Genomic DNA, 19505 nt, shown 5'->3' on the forward strand with positions numbered 1-19505 from the left:
GCACCAGCCACTGCCACAGCCAGCGCCCAGCCTTGGCTGGCAGCGGTGCCTCCACACGCACCATGCGGCACAGCCAGCAGAATTAGGCCTCAGCCTCCAGGCTGAGGGCTGTGGCCCATCAGACACAGCATGGCCACCGCTGAGCTTTCTCTCACTTGCACAACAGCAGCCCCCGACCCTGGTCACACTGCTGCCCAGGCAGTGCCTGAGCAGGCCTACAGCACCAGCACACCACACCATGAGCACACCATGCCGTGCCACACGTGTCCCAGTGTGCCCCGGCAGGGGACCACCTCGCTGGTAGCAGGGGGTTCCCCACAGTCACCCCCTCTCTGAGTGGGGCAAAGGCTGTTCCAGTGCCAGCAGGCACAAAGGTGCCAGCAAAGGGCTCGGGGCTGGCACTGAGCAGGGCAGTGGGCCTCGCCGTGCTGCTGTGGCTCCTGCTCCACAGTTCATTGCAGCCCTTCCATGGCCGGACATTAGAAAGCATTCGGGAGGAGTAGTGAAGAGGGCTAGCTCCTCCTTGGAGCCTGTACATGTGTGAAAAATCTTTTTCCTTCCCCCTCTCCCCCCAAGAAAGCTTAAAGATATCAAGGAAACAAAATACAGTGGGTGGCTGTTGCAAGTCGTTGATAATTTGTGTGCTTTGGCAGAGCTATGCCTTGCAAAAGGCAGGGGACGTGCCTGTTCACACATGGCAAGCTGCACTTTGCTTTCTAGCTGCCATGTTTCATGGAAAGCAATACTGCTGGTTAATGCACGTTCCACCTTCAGCAGTCATGGAGAGGAGGAAGGGTGTATGAGCCTCAAAATAAGTTGTTCTGCTACACTGTGCAGCCTGTTCCAAACAGGAGTGCCAGAGAAAGCCTGAAGTGCTGTGGAAAAAACATTATCCAGGAAGGAGAATAAAACTAAGCTTAAAGCTTCAGAACAAGTGCACAGCTATCCTTGTCACAGTAGGTTTTGGTACTTAAAACTAACCAAAAAAAATCCTGTCCTTCAAGAACTTCAGCTAACTGAAAATCTGCACAGATTGCTTCTTGGAACTATCATTACTAGCTGTACATGTGCTTAGAAATGACAGAATTGACACTTTTCCTTACTTTCATTTATTGTGCATGAACATCATAGTCACATTTTACTGCTTTTCATAGAAATTATATAAATTTATATACACAGTCACATCAAAACTTGATTTCTAAAACCAAAAACTGTTGTATTCCTTACATGTATACTATAAAATCCTGGCTGCATTTTCAAGAATGAGTTAAGAACAGTCTAGTGTTGAATAGCAGCAAAACCTCTAATACTTGTTTTCCTTTAAGTGAGAAGACCCCCGTGTTTGTTTCACACTAAACAGTTTAGTTATTTTTCAAGTTGTGCCCTAGGACTAAAGTAGGATGGATTAATTTTCTTATATTCAACTAGAAGACCACTCCTCATGACAGCCTTCATCCTGGTTTTGAAAGCGATTACCCTGTACCCACAGAGGTATTGGCTTCTAAAATAATTTTTGGTCTACATTGATAGATGAAGTAGTACCCAGAACAGAAAGGGGTTTTTTTCACCAGCCATCCCAATAAATCCATGAAATGGAACCAAAAATTGTAGTTCCTTTGTCTTCTGCTGCTTTTCACCTCCCCACATACAACACTTCATCTTTCAAATCATGATGCTGACATTGTTTGAAGAGTCAAAGTAAAGAGCAGGGATGCAAGAAACATGCATCTTTAACAGGATCTTGAAACACATTCAAGACAAGTTAGTTATTAGGTCAATGAACAAGCTTACTCTTAAGTACTTTTGTATTGTTAGTTCAGTCAGAGTAGAAGTCTTGTTGATTAGCTGAACCAGACTCCTAGTAATGGGAAAGTCATCAGCCCTGAAGATCCCTCTTAGAGGTTTTAAAGCCAAAATTCTGAACAACTGCTTATACTCCTTATTGTGACATTGTTTTGTACCACACCCTTATATGTGAGATTTGCTGTTCTAGGGCACCTGATATTGTTTTAATACTAAATCAGATGCCAGGTTTTCCCACTAGCACAGGGAAAGTTTCATTCCTTTTCTTGACAAAGGAGAAAAGGAGACAGATTTAGAAAGCACATAGCTACTTTGTATAGGACTACTGAAGTACACCACCTCTAACAATAGAAGTGGTGGGACTCAGTGACAGAACACATCTAGTCTCAGCTTCAGCACTGGAAACTGAAAAGACCTTCTCTGCAAAGTCAGATTTTTCTAGAGAACAAATCTGTACTTGAGAAACAAATTACTTCAGTAGTTTGAAGCTTAAAGGTTGCTATTATTTTGTACTGCTGTAACAACTGAACAGAAGTTAAACCATTACCTCAGGTCCAACTTTAACCTATTAGGAATTAAAAATCCTTGAAGGTCCAAAACTTTTTTCCAGAACTGATGATCTGAAGAAAGCCAGGATCCAGTTGTAATAGGTTTATAGTGCATGCAGAGCTCATCCTTCCAGTTTAACTTCTGTTTCAAAATGTGAAAGATCGATGACTCTGGGTATTGTGTTACCTCGTGTTCCCTCCAGAGTTCCAGCAGTATTCCAAATGCTGTTAAGTTTTGATTTGCTGAGATGTTAGTGCCAATAGCCGCTTGCTGAGCAGTGCATTGTGTCGCTGAAGATACTCTATTACATCTCCTTGCTTCTCAACTATCTCTTCCAAACTTGAATTTTCCCTTAAAAGTGAAATATGGGTTTCAATAAGTAACAGCAGCTTTCTAACAAAAGAAAAGCCAGGGCTAATTAACAAACACATAAACAAGTTGCTTCCTTCAGTTTTGCTCTCCAACTTTTGAGGGAGGAGGCAATCTACACCGCCTTTATATTTAACCTCCATTTTGCATGAAAGGGCAGGAAAAGAAGTTTGGCTAAACTTCATACCATGTATACATAATGGAGTTACATATTTCCTGCTAGATAGTTACAGAAAAGTTGTGGTAGTATGAGAGTTCTTACTGTTTAAGAAAAGTTAGTGAGCTAGAGAACATGCTAGAATTAACTATGAAATCTGTGGCACCTTTCCCACAGTGGAATTAGGAAGCTTATTTTAAGCAGACATAGTACCTTTATTTAGCTATTGAGATCATAAGCTGTTTAAGACAGCCATTTCTCGATTAACCTGCAGTAGCATACATGATACACTACTATAGACCATGATATTATCTGCCACAATACTGTAACAGTATCAGCACCAAACAGTTGTGTTATTTCAGATCTAGAACCTCACGTACAGCTAAAATGTCTCCAGCTTTCAGACATCCTGCATTTTAACTAGGATAGTAACATTGCAACATTAAGTAAAGCCAAGTTAATTGAGAACGATCTGTAGAAGTATACAATTTTGGCAAATCTGTAATTAGGAACTTTTAAGACTACAACAAGAACAAGTACCAATGCCTGAAGATATGCCAGTCTTCCCTTAGACATTATTACTTCCTAGCTGACTGGGAATTTGCCCTCTTAGTACACATGTGAGCATCTTGGACCTTATAAAGTTATTCCTCAGCCTTGCAGCGTTTTGTGGAGGAATGCTCTTTTCATAGTTCTTATAAAGTGCTGAGGATAGCTAGACTGGAAAAAAGCTTAGGTCCAGTTAAAAGCTTACTGTAGTTAAACTGGAAAAAAAAAAGAAAAGTTTTGTAGATAGAAAGCTTGCAACCTTAACCAATAGTCTGGACTACCAACTGAAAGCAACTGAAGAGGAACAGTAGCTTAGGTTGTAGAGATCATAATATTAAAAAAACATTCTTATAACCAGGGTCAACTGAAGGGCTGACAGGATTCACTTTTCAATAGACCTTAACTCTCAAGGGAAAGAGAGCTGGAGTTGTATAGAGCTGAATTGGAGCTGTATAGAGCTGCAATCAGTTCTCACAGGAAGTTTGCACTCTTTAATCAAAAATAACCAGTCTTTTCCTCAGCTGGTCATTGTTGCAGACTCATTCCCTGGGCATTTGAGAATTTCTCAGGGGAGAAGCTGAATAAGGAAGGAATAACCTCCACCATGCATTTACCATGGTGTTTATATCAAGATGGAAGTCAGACATTGTATCAGAATTCAGGACAACTCTAAATCCTTCCTGTATCCTGGACATCTACTTCCAAATTCCATAAAAGCATGTGCATGCTGCATTTGTGCCACCAGGGGAAGTGCCAAAGTATTAGTCATCTCTGCACTTCACTCTTTACTAAGGCACACGTACAGAAGCAAGTCATACTGTATTAGAAACTTTCTAAATAAATTCTTATATGGAAATCATGTTAATTTTGACAGTTGTTAAATCATACCAGACTCACTTCATCAACTGGAAGATATTCAAGCAGTCAGGAAGTACACAAAGGACAAATAAGCAGTAAGTCTCAGCACTTGTGAAGTTTAACATTGGATAGCTTCTGTCTTACTGAGAACTTCCTTACCTCAAGTACCTCACCCACCTCCTTCTCAAACTGGAAATGTATTTCAAATCCCTTACTAGACTCTCATGTTCAACTGCTGGAAAAAGCTAAAAAGTCTTCTTTGTCAACTGCCCACAATCAACAGGGCAGTTCACAATATATATACAAAAAACAATATACTTCCTTCCCTGAAAGAACTGTTTGAAGAAGCTAGGCTTCTGTAGGTATGCTGTAAGTAACAGTGTAAGACACCAGTACTTTTTCTGCCAACTCCCGTATAGCATCAATTAACTCAGACTAAGCACAATTATTTGTATGACAGATTCATGCAACCAGCCATGAATGGTCATTTCTGTCCTCATGTTTGAGGACTTCTGTATCATAATAGGTTGCCATTACCATGCAGAAAGTACAAGAATATGCGGTTTCTCATCTGTGCACATAAAATGGCAGCCTTAAGTATAGTTTCCTTCAGAACTATTATTCCCACCTCCACTTTGGTTGACAGATTTAAGATTATATGCAACTCTACAGAAGGTAACGCAATTACATTAGTTAGCATTACTTATAGACCATGGCTGAACACAGCACAAGATACAAAAAAAAAATCTTACCTGAACCCAACTTCTGAGGTAATGTGACTAGGGTAGGCATACGTCTTCTCTTCCTCAATTATGTCAGGCCTCGGCCTCGCACGATTGAAGTTGCTTATTTTCACTGCAACAAAGTTTTATAAATTAGTTGGAAAGCAACCAAAAAAAAAGAGCTTAATCACCAGGCTCCAAGTTAAAAACAAAGAATCTGTAATAGATTATTGTAACATTGCCCTAGGATAGGAGATGGAAAGACAGTAAGGGAATCTGAAGAGTGGGGATGAAGGAAGGAAAAAGCAAAAATCTATCTCTGCTTGTGTCTGGAATAGCTTTGATTATAAGTTAGTGGTGGTTTGGCGGGGGGTGGGGGGGGGTGGGGTGTGCGTGTTCTGTTTGATTGTTTGGGGACTCCCCACTCCTCAGCCCTGATGCTTAGAAGACCACAGTGAAGTGAAGACCTGAACATACTGCTTAACATCTGAAAAGTTAAATCTGTGACCCTGATTAAGAAGCTGATACCTTAGTTGCCTTTGAGAAGGTACTGACATTCAAGTCCCCAAATTCAGGCCATAAATTAAGCAACATGCCATAAAAAGTTGTAAAAAGTTTTGATACTGGTTTCTAGGTCAGAACTATCTTAAGCTCTTTGAGAAATGCAATTTTAACTAGACTACCTGCAATGAGGCAGCAGCTTGTCTGCCGCCTCTAAAACTAGGGCAGACTTGCTACAGAAAGCCATTAAGCATTCAAACCAGAGTGGCTCTGATCAGCTTCACATTGTAAACCTTGCAATATTGGCTATCAACACCAGAAGTCATTACTGAACACCTGTGAATAGAGTTTAAGACTAAATTTAACAGATGTGAAATAAGGATGAGAAAAACTGTAGGCACCCCCTGTGTTATTTCTGGAAGGAAGCTGAAAATATTTGAAACCATTCAACATCAGATCCCGATTCAGGGAGTGTACTGAGAGATCTGGAGTATGCATTCAGGACTCTGCAGTTAGGGGTGCTGGTGAAGCAATACATCTAACGCCACTGAAAGCATTAAAGTACAGCTCTGTGAGAAATCTACACTACCCAACAAAAGACTGTCCTTACAAGTCAGCAATATGATGGGGTTTATTACAGGCCACCCTGCTAAAACAATGCTAAGACCCTCCAGATGTTAACTACAAGTTAGGCTCAAAGGTTAGTTATTTCTATGATGGTATTCCTCTACAAATAAAGACATGAAGGAGCGAATGTAGAATTCCCAACATGAATTGTTTGTGGGAATCTTAGTTTTTTATTCAAGTGATATTAAAAGTACATAAGAAAGTCATTAAGTACATATATTCAGTAAACTTTTTAGAACTTGACATCCTATCAATAACTTTGAATAGTAAGCTGACATTTAGAGCTGTCTGTATCATACTTCATTCCATGCACATTTACCTCATTCGAACAATTTGTTTTGATCAAGTCTGTTACAGGTCAATCATAGTAACTCCTTGTAGATTTCTGAATCCCTGCCCCTGCATCCTACAGCTATATGTACATAGGCTAGTGAATGGAGAATTTTAAGGCAGGCTGTAGTACTTCACAGGACACTGGGTATCAGAGTAGCTCCGACACACAAGAAGAAATATCTGGAATTACAGTCACGTATTCCATGCCACCACTGCTGTTTGTGAGGCAGTAGTGTTTAAATGACAGTCAGGTACATGAACCTTCTACAGATAAGCATTCAAGAAATAATTAACTATTAGAATAAGGCATAAGTCCAACATGGAGAAACAATGTATGCCTGGTGCTACCTTCCCTCTAAAAGTTCAAATAATGCACTAACACAAGAAAGGGATTGATTTGCTAGTGTAAAGTGACCGTAATCTCCCCATTCTTACCCAGGTACATTAGCTGATACTATCTTAGCAGTAAGTGGTATCTGCTAAGTACTTGCCCTGGAGAGGGGCACTCTAAACCCAAGCAGAGCACTGCCCTGGTAACGATTCTACTAAAGAAGCTTCATGTCTCCATCCTGTCACATACTCTGTCTAGTTTGAGGGGGGGGGTGGGGGGAAGGGTCACTATTGATACAGATTTTCAGGCTGTTTTCAAAACTGGCCAAATACATTTGTTTTGCTTCAGCAGAGTTTTAGTTTAATGCTTGAAATATTAGAAGACCTAAAACCCCACAAGCACACACAGGAGACAGATATGCATGCAGTTTTAGCTTACCTCAGCATGTATTGGGATAGAAAACAAGGAAATAAGTTATACTACCCACTGGAAGAGGCAACCTAGGGTAAACGGAGGTCTTCCTCATCTTGACACAAATATTAGGTTACATAAAAATTAACTCTGGTTTTGCACACCAAGCTTTAGCAAACGAATCCTAGACTGCTGTTTCAGGGCTGCTGAGGAAGCAAGGCAGCTGTTGCCAAATGGGACTGCCCTAGTCCTTTCCAGCAATGCAGCACTGCCCCTCCTTCACCTCCACCCCAGGACTCACTGGACCTTTCTTCAAGCCTCCTTCAGCTGGGAAGCAAAACATTGCACCCCACAGCTTGCTGGTATAAGTGGGTTAATGGAGTTGACAGACACAGAAATTGGCACAGTACAAGCTAGGAAACAAGACCCTTTTGGTGACAAACAGAAAGTTTGACAGCTCTTGGGGAAGTCCAGACTCAGACCTTACTACTATGAAGGTCAGACTCCTTGCAGTTGCTTATGCTTTTCTGCCAGGGTAAGAGACACACAAAGTAACTCTTTGAGCTCCAGGATGCCTCAGGGTAAGAATTCCTGACGTTCTATTGAAGGAAGTTTTGGTATTTATCTCTTATTTCCAAGTTTCGAAGGAAAGTAAGCATACACAGGAAAGAAGGGATGATCTCCAGCATTCCTGGAATAGTTCTCTAGGACTTGTGTCCCCTCATCACTGCCTTTATTCCTCCAGAGGACAGTCAGTCTAGTTGAGCCATACTGGTCCATTCAAGGAAAGCCTGACAAGCCTACAGCATCTGGGGCTCTGCACAGTTTAAAGAGGAGGATGTAGTTTAGAGCTGGGAACTTATTTTTTGTTGCATTTTGATTTCAATGTTGTTGCAAGTAAGTGAAAAGAGATTTTATTTCCTAGACAATCAAGCTATTTGGCAGTATTTCTGTGTGTCATTATGTTACTAATAACATGCCAATGTTTTCTTCTCCAAAATATCCTACCTTAATTATGAAATCCCCAGGGAAGGCAGATTACACAAATACTGACCGCTACAGAGATGGCATTTACTTTAAGTTTTAAATTTCATGCAGTCCTGAAGGAGGTATTTCTACTCTCCTTCCTCCTGTTTGATTAGAAGTCAAGAGCAAAACTACGTTTTGCCTATTGTTTTTGTCATGCCCCAAGAAACCAGTGCTACTGACGCTGCTTAGCCAAGTTGTCACCTCCTTGTTTGTAGCTGTAAATAATCAGAAAGTTTATACTTCTGCTTCCTAGCTGCTGCTATCTAATTCAAGAGCAGGAACTAGATGTCTGTTTAAACAGACACAGACTTCACAGTAAATATCTCTAGCTTTCTTCAGGCAACAAAAATAATTGCATTTAGTCTCTTATACCTTTTCAGTGGTTTTGTGTTTTTTTTTTTTAACCCAGGTATTTTCATTTGAGTTAATGCAAGCCATAACCCCAAATAGTTTTTAAGATAAGATCAGAGAAAACTATTTGGTTTAAGCATTTATTCATCAACACTTTAGATAAACCTCTTTCCACTAAACTGTTACAGAACTATCAAGTATTGATGAGTTACACCAAACCTAAAAGCAGATAACCTTACAAGCCAACAGTGACAGTACAAAGCAACATCTCACAGTTTTATGCCACAGTAACGTATTTTAGTATTAGCACAGATTCCAAAAGCCATAGTGATTTTTTTTTAAAAAACATTCATGAGAGGGAATCTTCCTTTTGAGTAACAATGAGGAACTGAAGCTTTTGGGGTGGGACCAGGGAAAGAGGAAGGGTCTAGAGAGTAAGGCACAAGCACAGTATCAACTACTCAAGTCCCACATGCAAATCCCAGAAGCAGTTCTGATTAAGCCAGCTAGCTCTTACCACCTCACAGCTTGTGATGTGTGCATTTAAGACCACACTGCTAAACAGACAAGCCTGTTCACAGGACACTTTCTGCAACAATTATGCATTTATTGACATTTCACTGGATCAACTGCTTTGAGGCAACACAGAGCTTTCATTCAGCAGCACCTGGAAACCAAATCAAACCTGACAACCTTCCCATTTGTTTTGGATTTGCTTTAGTTCTGCAAGCACAGAATCATTCTGTATTTTATAGCTGCAGTTAAATGTCTTGGAGTACCCCAAGTGAGCTACTGTGAGGGCAAACAAAACAGCTGAGTAGCAGCTACGGTCTCTCACTCAAGAAAGCAAAAATTGCCTCTTACCTGTGTAAATCACTAAGCATGTCAGGGAGCTAATCAGCTCCAGGCCCAGGACTCCCAGGATAAGATACAGGTACGCTTTACTGTGATCAGGAAAAGAATGCTGCATTGACAGAATTAAAAGCAGGGCTGCATTACCTAGAAAACAAATGTCATCTTTCACAGGTGTAACAATTTCATTAGCTGTTGAAAATAATTTAGTACTCTGTCATCCCTAGTATCTGCATTAAGCTGCAACAATTCAGTAATGCTTTTCCATTTCATAGAAATCACACCATACTTTCCTCTTTGGTTAATTTCCTTAATTCAGGTGTGCAAGCTTACAACTGCTGGCAGTAAAATCGGATTTCAGCATTTGACTGTAATGGTAGAGAATTATGAGTTTTCTGACTTAAGAGTGGAAAAAGCACACTAGAAATACCTAATACATTCATGTGGGCTTCAACAGTTTCTAACCTTGTTGCTGCTACCCATCCTGAAAACTGCTTGAGGACATACGTTTCTTTCTATTCTTAAGAGGTCACACCAAGTCAAATCAAAATGACATGGTGTTTTCCTTCAAGTGGTGGATTTGAGTGTGTTTAAGTGAGGCTAACAGAGCAAAAATGCAAGCACGTTTCTTTCACAGGGAGATACTGCACAGGCTTCCAGTTGCCTAGTTGTTATTTTAATACTTGCAAGTTACTGAAAGTTCAACTGAAATAAGCACAATGAGCCATGGACAGCAAGTGTTAGTTACAGACCTAACAAATGTTCTTAACACCCTCTTCTGCAATACAGACTGTGAAATGTCCTCTCCTTTTGGCTAGAAATCCTGTAACCAGTATCTGGATAAAGCACTAGGTATTAGTACCATTAATGCAGCTAGGGAACTGTACGGTTCTCTTTCATACTGCATTAGGCAACTGAATGGTCAGGATGGAAGTGGTATCAGCAGTAATTTGCACAGTAGGGAGTTTGCAGTAATGGAGCTAACCACGTTCTGAACTACAGATGATCTACATCAAAAGTCTACAGCATGCAACTAATTGCACCTGAGCATTTGCACATGCCCAGAGTTTGTCTGGTAGTGATGAAGTGGGGTCCATCGACAACTGAGAAGAGGGCTAAGTACTCCAGATTACACTGCAACAGGCATAAACAGTCCTTTTACTCTTACAAAACATCCCCAAGCCTGCTGCAGCCTGACTTTGTCACTGCACTGAAAACACATCTTTACCTTCAGGGCTCTACCTAGTGGCCAGAACCTGAAGTTTTGCACATTCATCAAGCTGACCAGATCCTTCAGTGACAGAGTGGAAAGCAAGCTAAAACGTTATATGAAGCAGGACCATCTAACTGGTAATTCTAGTTTGAAAAAAAAATAAATATACTCCAGTCATTCAGAAGACTTACAAAAGGGAAGTGGGATTATAAGAGGCAAAAATACTATAAAAGCCAGCACTGTTCCCTTTTCCATTGCTATTTGTGTGAAAAATCCCCTCAAGTTAGAATCTACTTCAACAAATCTAAAATCTGTCTCTTAGAAAAGCTACACCAGCTAACTGTGCCAACATTTCTTTCAGCTTCATCAGCCAGTGATGTAACTTTAGGATACAAAGAGCTAACCCACTCCCATACACCACCTTCTGTCTGCAGAAAAAGGCAGTCAAAGTTGAATGTCTCACAGCCCCACTGAATATCGGACAATTGCTTATTTTACTGATTTCAGACAGCTGTTGAGCAACAGGCAGTTTATCTGTTTCTACATGAATTGCTGAGCTTGAAAAGGAGGAGCAGCACACTTCTTGGAAGGACTAGCAGTCTTGCCACATATCCAACTAGACAAGTGAGTATGCAAAGTGGGATCACCAGCAGCCAAACATAGACCTTGCTGGCTGAACACTATATACAAATGACTGCTTTACTCAGCCTCACATTTGTCTGCGTTTTTGCACTGCAAAGAGTTCTTTACAACATGCATTTGTCAGGCCAGAAAAGGTCAGTCAGGGGTCCATCTGACTAAAGTATCATTCATAAATGCTCATAGGTGGGTTTTCAACAGTTCATATAATATAGTTTTATATATAACTGTTTGGTCTTATTGTGTCATAGGGTAAAGCTTTAGAATAAAAAAACATAAGAAAACAAATTCACTTCACCTGTGGAGTGTATCAGCAGCGGAAGCCTTTTTAGATGTCTTGTTGAACGATATATTGAAAAGTAACCTCTACTTCTTACTTTACTGTGGTGGTGCTGGATGTATCGTTCAAAAAAAACATGCAGAATCCACAGAATTACTTTTGCAGTGATTATGACAGTCTGTACTTTAAGTGGGTGAGTATAGTTTCCAGGGCACTTATCCTGATTTGGATTGGGGTAGGAACAAAACATAGCTGCTAGAAATGCTAGAACAACAAAAGCAACCTGCAAGAGAAAGAAAGAAAAAAGCCTCTTAAAGTCAACACTTAACTATAAGAAACAGGCTTATGTCATTTACTCATTATGCATTACTTCCTGAGTTTATTTTACTAGAGTTGAGATAATGCATAAAATGTTAGACACTTACTATAACACTGCATGTCATTCTGGGAACATTCTGGGACTGAAATGCCAAAGTAGTAAGATTGTCTTCCAGTAAGGCAACCAGTCTCCAGAAGAAGAAAGCTGAGAATCACTAATCTTCCCAGAACTTCCTCTAAGTCAATTTTGCTTTTTCTCAAGTCTCCCTCTCATAGTGAATTTATTTTACTTCTGGACCCTCTGTACTATGTCTTCTTACTTTAAAGGGAGCTTTATTTATACCCCTTCAAAAAAAACCCAACATCTTTTTCGATTCATTCAGTTACACTTGTTACTGCTCTGCAGGACAGCCTCATATCTTACTGGTACAGTCCACATTTCTATAAAATGACATTTCATAAATGACAATCAACCTTTTACTATATCCATTGAAGATAATCTCCAGATTATGACATCTGAAAAAAAGTAAAACATAGTAATTTAAGAAGTGAATTATTAACACTGGGTAGGCATCTTTGCCAGTTGGTGATCATTCTTTAGTATATTTACTAATCAGATTTTTTCATTTTGCTCAGAACTTATGTAAGAATGACCAGACTATAGTTAGACTAGTGCCATTATGCCATAACTTTTCCTGTCTTCTTGACTTTTCTCCAAGTTTAGAGCATTGGCTGTGAGCATCAGCAACCTTTTGGCCAACCAGAAGAAAATGCCTTGGGTGGATATTACCTGCAGTACATGTACACACACAGGGCCTTCTTAACCTTTAGGAAATGCTTTTGTCATAGACAATACCCTACTGTCTTCATTCAGCAAATATGAAAATACAACACTTTCTCATCCTGGTTCAGTCTACAGAATAGGAACATTTTAAAGCAGAAGTGAAGACAAAAACCAACTCCCACCAACACAAAAGTAAGTTGAGAGCTTCTGTATACAACAACCACCATAAATTTGCCTCAAGTCTGCAGAAGTCTAATACCTCTAATATATTTAGCTTAAAGAAAAGAACTGTCCAATGTTCTGCACCTCACAGCTACTAGAAACAATACATCAGAACCAAAGATGGAGGAAACTGTCTAATTTTTGTTTACTAGCTTTGTTACCATACTTAATTCTATGGATATGTAAGAGCCTACCAACCCCTCCCACACTCCCTTGAACTTGTACTTTTATCATTTCTCAAGCAACTTTCTTCACAGAGATTAACCTTTCAGAACCACTTCATTACTCTTGATACAACCTGCCTTTAGCTTGCTCTGGTTGTGAGTACAGTTAGGTAACTGGGGAGGGAGGAAGAAAGGGGAACAATTTTCATACAATTATCAATACCTAGAAGAGACATCATAGGTGACAGACAGGGTAGAAGATGGGAGAAGAAAAAAAAAAGCGTGTCCTATATGATCCATAAGACCATTACTTCAAATGCAAATTAAATTCCAAATTATCTTGAGATGGGTTAAGTAGCTAAATTAATAAGTTAAATAAGAAGGCGGTTTATCAACAACACATTTGTTTAATCTATTATTTTACCACCTTCTTTTCTTAAAGCTAAGAAAAATCTAGCTTACCCAGATTTTACTTGGTCCATTTACAGTTTGGTTTGCCATTTTAAGTTAGTAACACATCCAGCTCTGCTCCCTCCAGGTGTTAGGAATATATTTCAGTACAGAAAATGGCTATATTAAAATGGTGCAAGCAGAAATGACCTAGCATTGCAGTCCTACTGATCTACTACAGCAGCACATACAAGAGGAAACAGGTATCTGGCATTAAAAGTGGCATTTATTAAAGAGGTTTTGCTTACATTTTAGGGTAGTCCAACAACAGGTGCTTCAGCCCAGTACAGGGCATTTTTACATATCAAAACCACTATTCTTTATAAGAGTAACTTGAGTTCAATGTTATGTACATGCATGCTGAGAGGCAGTTAAGGAAATACGGAGTTAATATAAAGGAATTCTTTCTAGCCTGTACACTTTACACTGCTCTGCAGTTCTGCTATGAGCCAGAAGCCTGCACAGAAGCAAGGCTTGGCGAAAGGAAAGCCACTCAAACTCAGCCCCACCACACTCCAGCATATCCTGCCCACACAGTCCAGAACTGTACGTAACTACACAGCTCCAAAGCAGCCATTTGCTACCTAACTCCATTTCTTGGCACAGGATGGCGGAGAAGAAATGCTCAAAGTCACATACTTACTACTTTGGAGATGCATTACAACTCAATACTGTGATGACTTAACTTCTACAGGATGCTTGCCCCTTGGGCAGGTTGTGCATCAGAAGCAAACCTGGTGTCTCCATGTTCCACAAGGTTCGTGCATGTTTGCAGGAGCAGAGGGGAAGGAGACCCAGTGAGCTTGTTTCCCCCATTCATCTTTTCAGCGAGATGGACAGCAGCATTTCATTTGCGAACTAGAGTGCTCTATTTCACCAACAGAAAAGGGTACTTTTCAGTTTTGCTCCAGGGACCAACCAGCCACTGCAGCAGGTTCAGCAACAGTAGCAAGACCTTACCTGGAAAAGCATGTGTCAATAGAGGCCTCAGAACTTTCCTCTCTCTTCATCTCCCCACACTTCCTTCCATTTGCAGGAGAGGGGAAGTGGTGGGGACAGAAGAGGCAGAGCAGCTTCCTAGGATCTGGGCGACTAGCATTTGCCTACATGAGGTATGGCAGTAGACAGCAAGGTCTCAAGGCTTGGCAGAAAAAACATTTACTGCTCTACTACCAACAGCTGTGTCTACCTTTGTAACACAGACTTCAAGTGCCATCCTAACGGGATAGCACTGGGGTTCTTCCAGCAGGGGAAGGCAAGGCAGCTGGATGCAGTTTCCATTGGGAATTTTGGTAGTTTATTCAGCAGAACAGCAGGAATCTTTCCTAAGTCTATTTGACAGACATTTCTTGATATTACCAAGAGGCCCACAAAACATTTACTTCTAAATCTAGAAGGCTAGAACACTGTTTTAACAGCTTTATGCAGCTGCCCAAGAGACCTTAGAGGTTGGGATGTGCTTTTGAAGTTCTGGCAGAGAGTATGTTTTGCAGAGCACTGGCTACCACATCTTTGCTTGCAATCAAATGAAGCTCTAAAATAGCTAACACCACATACATCCATGTCTTGTGCATGCTCTGGCTTTATATATACTATCTTCAGGTCAGCATTAATGGCATTATAGAATTGTTTAGGTTGTAACAGACCCTTAAGGTCATCAAGTCCCACCATTTACCCAACACTACGATGTCCACTAAACTGTCCCTAAGCACCATGCAAGTACTATTTCAGTTAGATCTTAGGACCAGAGCTCTTCACCCTTCGTGTTTTGTTTCCACATGCTCACAAGCAACAAGCCTCTTCAGCTTATCAAGGATAAACTCACTATTACACAGAATCTCTCTACTTCTGTCTACCAGCCTCAGGAAGGGCTTCATACTGTTCGGTACAAGGTCTGTCCTTAGTCTCTGCTTTTCACTCTTAACCCCCAGAAGTCAGAGCAGGAAGTAACATTTTGATTCCTTTAATCTCTTCATCCACTGCCACGCAAAACCACTGAAGCAAGTCCAACTTTACTCGTTTAGTTACAATAAGAAATATCTTAAGTCTTCCCTCTGAAATAAAATTCAGTCTCCAAAAGGCATGACATGAAAATTATCTTAGCCCTCTATAACCAGTATAAGCACTTCTGCAGCAGTAACATTGTTCTAAAAGTACATTTCCACAGCATACAAGGAACTGCTGTTTAAAAGGCTTTCCTTCTTAACATGATGCGTTGTAGCATGTTAGCACTCAATCAGAATGAGAAAACAGCAAGTATCATGTAGCATACACATGACCAGAATTCATTGGTAAATAGGACTTCACTGGTTTGGAAGAACAGTGTGTGCAAGTCTCGGGAGAATTGTGTCCACATGAACAGCAGGAATTCAGAACAGAGACAGCAAGTTTTCATAAGGAAATCATGCTTCTTAAACTTACATGTATTAGCAACAGAAAATTGGCAAGTAGAACCACTGGGATGGCATGAAATCTTGGCCTCAGCTGGGAATGCAATGTATGGGATGAGTTAAGCGGTGCATCCAGTAGAGGATCATCTTCCAAACTCTGCGTTATTTCCAAGGAACCCTGGAACAGAAGAGGAGGGCAAAAATGAGTAACAGGTAAGCTCTAAAAGTAAAGCACAAAGTTATAGCAATTTCCTGTTAGCAAATCAAGCTTTGGGGAGATAGAGACCCCTAGGTGAGTATCTTGAGAGCAGCTCTTAGATTTTAGGTAAATGCTTATCGCACCTTTATGTAAGAACTCGGTCCCTGAGGAATCCAACACAAATCTACCTCCCAGTATCACACTGAGTCTTAAGGAACTTTAGTCTTTAAAGTGTATGACAAATATTTGAGCATCAATCCTGACAGATGCCACAGCTATTAATAAGTTTATGTGAAAAGGCAGAAAAAGTGACAAAGCCTCTCTCATACTTCATACAGGTACTTCAAAAATCCTTGTTATTCTTATTTCTGTACAACTACAGAGAGGCAAACACAAAGCTGCAGCATACCAATAACAGTTTTCAGTAATTCAGCCACTGACCCATCAAAACACCAGCAGCAGTAGTTCAAACAGAACCCAGGCAAGAAAGAAACAGCATTTCACAGAGGGAAGAGGATGCTGCCAAGTGCCGGGCAAAACATTCCCTGCTTTCATGATAAAGCATGCAGCCCTTACTTGAGACTTGGTGCCAAGTATTGGGGCTTTGACTTCACAGTCAGCTCAGATGTTTTGGCTACTTAAGTTGAAAAGTACCTTTTACTTACAAAAAAAAAAAAGTAGTAAAACTAAGTATGGGTGGAAGGAAAAACTTTTCCTTCTCGACAAAGAACCTGCCCCAGTGCTACACATCTCTGTACCTTCCAGGCCAGGACACAGTCATTCCACACATCTTAAGCTGAACATACACAACCACTAAAAATGCTCAAACTGCTCAAGTTTTCCTCTTAGCATTGTTATGTTATGACTTCCTTGTGCAAGAGATAAAGAAACCCAAGATTACCAGTCAAGCTGGCTGCTCTTCTCCTGAGCGATACCAACCACAGCTCAGGACATCAGGACAAGAGCAGAACCCCCCCTGCCCCCCAACTGTTCATTCAGAGACATGCCAAAGTTCACTGTGCTATTTACTGCTCTTAAACAGAGGGCTTCTGCTGGTGATGACAGAAAGCAGCATAAGCCTCAAGACAAATGAGGCATGTAATTTTTCTAGACATCAGCACAAGAAGAGAGAGATAAGTTTTGGAATTAGACCTATGTTTGTATTTCATATTAACCATGACAATGCAGACTATAGGTTAAATAACACTGGGGAGTCAAACAGCCAGCTGCAGTGAAGGAACTAGTCATCAAGGGTTATTTCAGTCAGCAACCAGATTTATTTTAGTACTGTTAATACCACACTTGGCCTACCACAAGAGCATGAACAGGGCTCCCTCACCTATTGGATTTTACCCTCTAATTAGCCTAGTCTTTACCTGTAAGCAACCCTTGCTGAAATACCTACCTGGTAAGACGACCTTTTACTACAGACCTAAACATTTATGATTGTCACCAATGTGAAATCCAGAAGCAAGAGTACAGACATGCCCTCTGTCCCGCATCATCCATTTTCAGGGGCCAGGTATAATTTTAAAGCTCCGAAAGCAAGCGTACAGGACTGGCACTCCAGCAGCCAAGACACCTTACCTCATTCTTCCCTATCGCAGAATTAATAGTTAACAGCTCACACCTCCCACAAGGGCAGGGATCCTCCTCAGGGCTGTATCCCTTGTCTCCTGAGAACAGATGAGCTCTGCTGCTGCAACACCAGGACAGATCAGCACTCCTTCGCAGACAGAGCTTTACTAGGATGTGTTTCACCATTTCACCTACTGCAAGACCAGCTACAAACCATCTGCACACCCTGAAATACAGTCACCATTAGGAAGCACTGGGCAGCATAACCACCCCACACAGCTGTTATTACAGGCAACGTGGGGAGGAGAGGAATTAAAGCAAGAGAGATGACGATGCCATCCGGTCAATGTGACATTACAAAAATCTAGTAAGTGTCCTCATTAGATGAAACACAGGTTTCATTCAATTAAGATGAAACAAAGCCACAGCTGTCAAAACCCTGAACAGAACACCTCAAGCAGATGGGCCATCTGTCAGGCACCGATGCTACCACAAGCACAAGTCACGGCTTCAGCCTCGGGGCTCCCCGATGCGCTCCCAGCATGTGACCGGCCCCGGCCCCGCCAGCCCCGGGGCAGCGCCCCAGCCCCGGGAACGCGCCGTGGCCGCGGCAGCGTGTCAACCCGCAGGATCCGCCCGCGGAAAGCGGCGCACAAGAACCAAACCAGCCACACGAGCCACCTCGCCTACACTGACCACCGCGGTGAGGCGTAGCCCCCCGTCCGCGTTACCCGGGGGAGCTCAGGCACCACCGGGGGCCGGCCCGGTGGCCTCCCCGCTTCGGAAACGGCCATTTAGGAGGCGGCCCGGCCGGCCGCTCCCCCCGAGAGAGCCAGAGGCGGCGGGGAAAAGCGGAGAGGAAACGGAAGGCGCGGCGAGGCACTCCCCCAGCGGCGCCCACCGCGAACGGCAGCCCAGCCGCTCGCCCCGGCCCGCAGCACAGGCCCGCACTCACGTTGTCCAAGTCCTGCCGCCGCCTCCCCGCCACCAGCGCCATCTCGCCTTCCCGCCCCCGCTGCCCCGGCTGTATTTAATCGGCGCCCCCGCCGCGGCCCGGCCGCCGCAGGCCCCGCCCCGCCATCAGCGCGCCCGGCCGCCATTGGGCCCGAGCCGCGACGCAGCGCAGGCCCTGGGGCGGGGCCCGGCCGGGCGGTGGGCGGGGCCGCCCTGGAGGTGCCGCAGGCCTGGGGGGGCCGCGCCCGCCGGCGGGGCTGGGACTCGGCCCCCTGCTCGCCCCGCCCCGCCGCGTGTCCCGCCCAGAGAGCGAGGGCCTCCCGCCTCGGGGAGCGGGGCGCCGCGCCGGGGCCCCTCAGCCGGGAGCCGGGGCCCAGATTAGCGACAGGGGAAGAGGAAGCAGCCTGAAGTTGTGCCAGGGGAGGCTTACATTGGATATTAGGAAGAATTTCTTCACCGAAAGGGTGGTCAGGCCTTGGCACAGGCTGCCCAGGGAGGTGGTGGAGTCACCATCCCTGGAGGTGTTTAAAAAACGGGTAGATGCCGTGCTGAGGGACATGGTTTAGCGGTGGGCTTGGGCGGTCCTGGGTCAGGGGTTGGACTTGATGATCTCGATCTTTTCTAGCCTAAATGATTCTTTGATCCCGTAATTCGTGCCCTCCTCCTGCCCAGGTGCTGCATCTCCCATGGCCATGCTGGGCCAGGCTGGCTCGGCAGCTGGGGGCTCAGATTAGGCAGGTGTTATGGCAGACGGGCGGGCTGTTAAGGCGAGCGGTTATGGTGGGCGGGCAGTTATGGCGGGTGGGCGGTTATGGTGGGCGGGTGGTTATGGCGGGCGGGCAGTTATGGTGGGCGGGTGGTTATGGCAGGTG

The 19505-nt window shown here is 42.9% G+C and overlaps 1 protein-coding gene across 2 annotated transcripts; it reads right to left on the minus strand.

Annotated features, from left to right (window-relative positions):
* Positions 1-1086: 1086 nt before the first annotated feature.
* Positions 1087-18785, minus strand: TMEM192 (transmembrane protein 192). 2 transcript variants are annotated; one of them, XM_055795641.1, is made up of 6 exons: positions 18635-18785; positions 15934-16080; positions 11593-11857; positions 9455-9589; positions 5038-5140; positions 1087-2703 (listed from the first exon to the last, which is right to left on the minus strand). In XM_055795641.1, the coding sequence occupies exons 1-6, from the start codon at positions 18674-18676 to the stop codon at positions 2580-2582; spliced, it is 816 nt and encodes a 271-aa protein (XP_055651616.1). In that variant the 5' UTR covers positions 18677-18785; the 3' UTR covers positions 1087-2579. The 2 variants fall into 2 exon arrangements, with proteins under 2 accessions (XP_055651616.1, XP_027632768.2); XM_027776967.2 differs by lacking the exon at positions 18635-18785 and adding an exon at positions 18411-18553.
* Positions 18786-19505: the final 720 nt, after the last annotated feature.

Source organism: Falco peregrinus, chromosome 2, assembly GCF_023634155.1.
Source record: "Falco peregrinus isolate bFalPer1 chromosome 2, bFalPer1.pri, whole genome shotgun sequence".
Taxonomy (NCBI): domain Eukaryota; kingdom Metazoa; phylum Chordata; class Aves; order Falconiformes; family Falconidae; genus Falco; species Falco peregrinus.